The sequence below is a fragment of the Pipistrellus hanaki genome (assembly GCF_964339955.1).
Source record: "Pipistrellus hanaki genome assembly, chromosome: 5".
In the NCBI taxonomy this organism is placed as follows: Eukaryota; Metazoa; Chordata; class Mammalia; order Chiroptera; family Vespertilionidae; genus Pipistrellus; species Pipistrellus hanaki.
The window spans coordinates 59,113,869-59,121,154 of record NC_140507.1 but is presented as its reverse complement, the minus strand read 5'-3'; the positions used below and the strand labels follow the sequence as shown (position 1 = coordinate 59,121,154).

The window sequence follows — 7,286 nt, the reverse complement described above, 5'->3', positions numbered from 1 at the left end:
TAAACTAAATCTAAGGTGTTGTTTTTTTTTTTGTTTTAATTATAAGAGCTGTCATCAGCCTTAGGTATTACAAATAACTTAAGCACTTTGAATCACCTGTAATAGTTTCTTCCCATTGCCATCAATAAACCCAACCCTAATTTATTATTTTTATACTCATTCATCAAGTGAAATGGCTATTTTATTATGCCCAGTGAGGATAAAATATTACATTTCTGTAACTTTTGACTAAAGAAGTTAAAAAAAAATCTAAAGCAGCTATCTTCCCTTCAAAAACACACACATTTATTTTCATTAAGCCTCCTAAAACAAAATTAATTTAGGGTTTTAAACAGACATCCCATAGTTATTTTCAATATTTTTATTCCTGTGCAGCACTTACCTAAGTGCTTTGAGAATATACTCTTTATATTTCAGAGAAGGAAAAGAGAAATGTAAGGTTTAATAGCAACCACTTCCGTTGAACATGGTGACATGTGGCATCATGATGTTCTTCACTAAACTTAGCTGTCCCTTATTACAGAGTCAAAGATAACAAAATGTGATTTAGTGCATTTCTCCTCATCAGAAATGTTGGAGATGCAATTTGAGTTTTAATAATAAATGCTAGAATGACCAAATTGCAGACTAATTATTTCCGTATTGTACTTAAAATGATTTTTTAAAAACAAAAAAAGAGAACTATATACAATTAATGCTATTTATTGTACCTCTGGGCCTACTCTTCTAAAAATTGTAGCTTATTGAATTTTCTCTGTCAAGCTTGAACCTTCAATGTAAATAATTGAAATAATGTAAAGTTATATTTTCATGTTTTTATAGATACAACATGACAAGAATACATAATGTAAGAGTATTCCAACTATGGATAATGTTGAATGGATAATGCACATCTCAGTTACAAGCAGTAATCATAGTTTAATATCCATGTAACGGTGCATCAAATATATTGCTATATAAATATGTCTGTGTGCATTTAAGTGAAAAGTGGTCAAACAAGAGTGATGACAGCTGTCTAAGGTTTTTTTAATCATTTTATATAAAAACTGTTATGGAAAGACCAAAATGTTTATGAACTATTCTTATGTAAATTTACAACTGTCCTTTACTGTACCTTTTTGTTTACAGTATAGTACCTTATTTTCTGCTGTGTAAAATGGGCGTCAAATTCCAAGGAGACACACACTTTCTATAACTTCTATCGAAGACACTGGAATTTCCAATTTTTCATGTGTACTATGTCAGAAAATGCTTTTGATTTTAATTTTAAATCTAACATCGGATGGCTTTTTCTCGGAGTGTTGTAAAAAGTTAAATCATACATAAAACATGTTCTTACAAAAGGCAAAGATCTTTATTTATTTTTTACTGGATAGTTCTTCAAACTAATAATGAGAAACCAAAAAAGTGTATTTATATTTGTTCCCCAAAAAACGCAGCTATTTCTACTACACTACGACATCTTTTCTCAGTTTACATGTCAGCGAGGTGCAAATGTAACAAAATACAATTAGCTTTGATTTTCTAGGTCAAATAATTAACATTTTAGATATTTCAAATATACAGTCATTAAGTATTTTGGTCATAAGTAGGAATATGACTATTGGTTAATTGCATTTCTCTTTTTATAATAGGCTAGAGGGTCGGTGCACGAAATTTATGCACTTGGGGAGGGGGTGTCCCTCAGCCCAGCCTGTGGCCTCTTGCAGGCCAGGAGCCCTCAGAGGATGTCTGATGCAATGAGTCTGGCTCAGGATTTCTGGCTGAGTGGCGCTCCCCCATAATGACCGGTCACTATGATGCACACTGACAACCAGGGGGCAGCTCCTGCATTGAGCATCTGCCCTCTGGTGTTCAGTGTGCATCATAGTGACCGGTCATTCCACCATTTGGTCGATTCGCATATTGGCCTTTTATTATGTAGGATACATTCTACTGCTAAATGTGTCATGCTTTACTATCTTCAGCCATTTCACTCACGGTACTGTTGTCTATTCAGCTGCTATTATAGTCATATTTAAGAGCAGGAAGGTTACTTTCTTTAAAAAATTTCATAAGGTAAAACATTTCCAGGCTTACATGTTTTGAAAATACCTTCATTTGTTGTTTTACTGAGAGTATTACTAATACTCTTGAAATTTTATTGCCTTTTAAAAAGATGATTATTTTCATATTTAGACAGTTCTTAGGCAGACTACAAAAATTATTAAGACATTTTAGTTGTTCAAAATTGCATATTTAAATTTATTTTATAACATTTGGTGGGTTTTAATATATTGAATGTGTAATAGATGAATACACCAATACATCTGCTTAAAAATAATCTTAACTTTGAATTCTGCAAATGCTCTAAATATTTTGATGGTTATGGTAGTAAATTTAGCAAATGAAGAGAAGTATTAACAATATAATAACCCCACAGAGTAATTTCAGTACAACCCCTTGACAAAATCATTAAAAATCATTTGTCGAAACTAATTAGAATACAATACAATGTGACTGCTTCCCTTTCCTCTGTTCCCTGTCTCATCACCTCCTAGAGCTGTCAACCCAGTAAATTGAAACAAATAACTCAAGCGTCACCTCTACCTTGAAATGTGTTTCTGGTATTTATACTTGTTTTCAGGCTGGATAGAGTTTATTACATATTGCACTTGAGAACCCACTAATATGTCTTATAAAATGAAGTGTAGTAATTCAGGCAAATATTTCAGTTTTCTCCATTTCAAATGAAACAAGTAATTTGATTGATTGAATTAGTTACATAGGTTCTCTGCATTATCCATTTTTAAATGATAACATATGGTTTCTTAATAATACACTATGAACTTTGAAGAGTTTATTGTTTATTTAACAATTTTTATATAAACTCTGAAAAGCTTATTAAAGGAAATAGAAGAATAGTATGACTATTTAAAAGTAGACTAAATTTTGTGCAAAGGATTCTAATACTTAAAATTGGCTAATTTTTAATCACTAATGTTAAAGATGGGTAAGTACAAATAATCATGATATTCTCAATGAGAATTTGAGGATGCATTAAGTGATTTGTGAAAGTTGCATAATTTTTTTTAAAAGAAGTTCATTCTCTTAATGTGTTGTTTTGGTTACACCACGAAACTGCAAAGTCTATCAGATGCTAATCAATAAATTGCATTTTCTCTATTTCTGTGTTTTAAAATGACAACAACTCATATACATAGACAGCATATGGAACTCTAAGTACATGAAGGTTTAAAGATATTTATATAAACATGGTGATACTCAAGCACAGAGACTAACACAAATGATCTCATATCTAATGCAAGTAAGAAAGTGCCTAGTAGAAATCTGGATCATAAGAATTTGTATGTGTATATCCTGTCTCTATATATTCCCTTCTTGCAATGCCATTTTACATTCTCTTCCTGTCATTTTAAAAATATATTATACTTAAAACGGCATCTCATTTTTTAGTTTCATTCATCTTGCTTTCTGCTTTTTTCCCTATATTATCCCATCTATTTCTGGCTTGTCCTTCATGAGAGATTTTGCTTTGAGGGCACTTAAAATGCAATTCATTTTGTCAAAGACAGGACTGATAGTTTCAGAGTCTTCTTAATAACTACAATAAATGATGAAGAATTTCTTGCATGAAATAAAAATGTCCTGTTAAGCTCTATTTCTGCATCCCTCTCATACTCAGTCCCAATGATTGAAAAATTTGTTATATTCCTCCATGTACTTACGGAGCTGCACATTTCATAGTTTCTATAGGAAATTCAAGGCTCTTCCAGGAGGCAGGAAGAGTGAAAATTCTATTTTTAACATGTTTGCTCATCAGAATCTTTTTTTTAAAGACACTTCACAATGAACATAAGCCAAATCATCATTTTAATTCCACTCTCAAGCACTTCCAGATTATTCTTTAACTACCTTTACCCCCACTGCTCTAAGTCAGTTTTGCCATTTTAGAGCCAAATTCCTTTTTGGATATGCCAAAACTCACTGTTACTTCATTAGATATGCCTAAATTTACTGTGAATGACTTTGGTCATTTTTCTTTCTCTTCTTCTTTCCTTTCAGGTTAATGTGCCAATTTCATTTTATTGTAAATTGGAATGTGGGGGAGTGGATTAAGCACTTGGGAGGGAGTCAAAACCAGGATTCTAGCTTTATCTCCCCTTGTTTCAAGCCTCCCTTTGTCTGTCTTCTCAACTGGAGTATGTGGATACTAGGACTGTCTCATGGGAATGATGAAAGGAAATGTCTCGATTATTTAAAACATAATGCAATATTGTCTCTTCTTAAAAATACGGTTTAAGGAATGAGTTCATGCATCAGAGTGTTACTTGGTGAAGAAAAAGGTTTTGTTATAAAGTTTTTGTTTTAATCACTCAACATATTAGAAAAGCAGTTCTATAAACTTTCATTTATGAATTCAGTTATTCATTAATTCCATCTAACAAATATTAGTTGAATGTACTTTGAATAAATATAGATGAAAAGTAGGGTCTACATTTGTAACTTCTATTCTGAAGATTAATCATTGTATTTTCTTTAAAGCATGTAATTTTTTTATCCCATTCACTTAGAAATAGTGTGTGTATATGGGTAGCTCTGTAACACTTGAAAGTTATACATTTCTGTCTAACAATTTTTAACTCAGGACATTCAAACTTTAAGTTAGAACACATATCTGATAAATGATAACATTATTAATCTCCTTAACTATAAACTCATATTTTCCTTTCTCAAAAAAATGTCTTAGATTGTATTGTCCATAAATTTATTTGTCATCCAATCAATAGTTCTGTTTTCAAAGAGTCAAATTCAATCCATGAACAAATATCACAATTTGGTAATTCTAAATTGTTGCTGCCTGCATGGCTTACATATATCTAGAATCAATTTATTTGAATAAGAGTTAAATTCAAATATGATTCAACATATTTATGGCCAGTAGCTAAGCTCTATCTTGCATTTAAACTGAAACTAAAATTAAAGGAAAATATATATTAAAAACAGGCCTGTCATTTCTCAACTATGAGCCTGTCAATCTAGAAATTTTCATGAAGAAAATTATACTTATAATTTTAAAAATGTTATTTAATTTTTTAATGTAAACATTTACATTAAATCACACCTAAATTCTATGAGAATTTTTGTTGGATTTCCTAAAAATATATTTAAAATTTTGGAATTTATACAGTATAACCATGACATTTTATTTATTATCACCTATCATTATCAATATTAATAGATAAGGATGTCCATTTGGTAAGAATCAGAATAAAAATCAATTATAAGTTAATTTGTGCATATTTTCTATTTATTTGTTTGACTTACTATAATACAAGTTAGAGGCTTTTTCATCAAACTACCTTTTTCTTCCCCAGTATCTTATGGTCAAGAATTCTGTGGTTACTAAAATTTTAAGCTATTAGATATATTTGTCCCATATCTAAAAGTACATTTTTGTAAATATTTACAGAATTAAATGAAAATAGCCTCATGAAAACGATTTGCAAGTTTTTTTAAATCAATATGACAATGGAAATCTATAGATTATTAACTATATACTATACACTTGCTTTGCTTATGCCTCTATTCCCCCCAAATTAGACTTTGTTTGCCAGTGGTCTCAATTGATCAGAGGACAATTGTACTGAAGTCTTAAGTCATGAGTTGTAATCTCATATAATAGTTAATTTTATGAGATGCTGAGATCATAGATAACATACCCATTCTTACACATTCTTCTTGCAAATATGTGCCTTAGTTCTCAGCATGAGTTAGTATGATTAATTGGTGTCAAGCTGACATCCTTATTTAGGTTTCTTTTTAAAATAAAATGCAGTTTTTGATTTATAAGTATATTTGGTCTGTATCTTAAAAAACCTTCCACATCTGTTTTATGTGTATTATCTTGTCAGCTATTTGTGTTAAAGCGAATGACATGTCATTGTTCCTTTTTATTTAATGTTTATGTTTCTGTGTGTATGTTCATGTGTGTATTAAAAAAAAAATTCCACATCCTCTATAGCATTTTTTCCTGCTAATTATTTATAACACTGTTTTTCATATTTTCTGAGTTTTTTTAACTCAAAAATTTTAAAGGGATTAAAGTAGATTTTTTAAGGGGTTTTCAAGAGGGAATTAAGCAACTATTTAAGGTAGTGTATGTCAATGTAACTAAACTCACATCCAGAATTAGGCCTTGATTTTTTGTGTTTGAAATTTATTTTAAAGTGTTTAAATCTTCAAAATTGAACTTCCAAGGTTTGTGCTTCCTAATTAGTTGCTAAATCATCTCCACGTGGGAAAATATTTTGGAGTTTTTTTACACAATATCTCGTCTTTCTCATTTCCTTCATTAAAAAACCCCCAATACATAATGGAAAACAAAACTGTGCTTCCTATCTGAAAATGGTGTTCTGGATATAGGAAAAGAGTATGTGCCTTGAGTACATCTGAATTAACAGTTCCCAACATTGAAGAAGAAGAGTTGGTTCCCTTCCTTGTGTCATATTCATCTTTAGGAAACCCATTTCCCTGATGATAGACTGACTGTGGCATAAAAAGATGAAGTCATTGGCCAACTGCATAGAACTGTATACCTCTGGATCATAACCCAGGGCTAATTCCCTATTCCTGTCATTTCCTTTTCCTTTCTTATCTAGTGATAAGATCTTCTCAGTTCTCAGATGCACATCTATATAGTAAAAGAGTAGGAATGTTCTCATCAGGACAACTTTTTAAAAAAAATTAATGTTTGAATTAGGATGTACTCTTGAGATTTAATTTCTGTTCAGAAACTTTTCTTACTCCAGATGGGACATATGGCATAGAACTGGCCAGAGATATAGCGTGACAGAATGTTATGGCTTACATATGTGTGTTTTTTATGCCACTACTTATATTTATTTTTCTTGATGTCTTAAATATTTGGGAGGAAAACATAATATTTCAGTTAATAATTGGTAAAGAAATATACATGCCCATCTGTGCTCACTGGCTTTCCTAAAACCATTTTTTTTAAAAAGGTGGGATTATAAATACAAATACACATTATAATTATTACATATTAATTTGCTTCTAGAAAATGTGAAATAGTTTTAAAATGAAACTGTGAAGAACAAGCAGGTTGATATTATAGATTGAGTAATGCCCTAAAACATTCATTAAGATAGTGATTTTTAGCTCTATTAGACTAAAAATACTAATATCTGGGTTTGTAGGTTACATGAAACTTCTGCATAGAAAAAAATTAATAATATTATACAATTTATAAATTACAAAGCATT

The 7,286-nt window shown here is 30.6% G+C and overlaps 1 protein-coding gene across 5 annotated transcripts in view; it reads left to right on the top strand.

Annotated features, from left to right (window-relative positions):
* GRIA2 (glutamate ionotropic receptor AMPA type subunit 2) overlaps positions 1-5,983 on the top strand; it is a 124,888-nt gene extending 118,905 nt beyond the window's left edge. For 4 of the 5 annotated variants that reach the window (XM_084884304.1, XM_084884308.1, XM_084884306.1 and 1 more), the window contains one exon: positions 1-1,343. This exon is cut by the window's left edge. Coding sequence is in view for 1 of the 5 variants with exons in the window: in XM_084884307.1 (XP_084740433.1) it covers positions 4,066-4,119 (54 nt within the window). In the remaining 4 variants the exon portion in view is untranslated. Of the gene's footprint in view, positions 1,344-4,065 lie in introns of those variants that run through there. The other variant, XM_084884307.1, reaches the window with a different exon arrangement.
* The last annotated feature ends 1,303 nt before the right edge of the window (positions 5,984-7,286 follow it).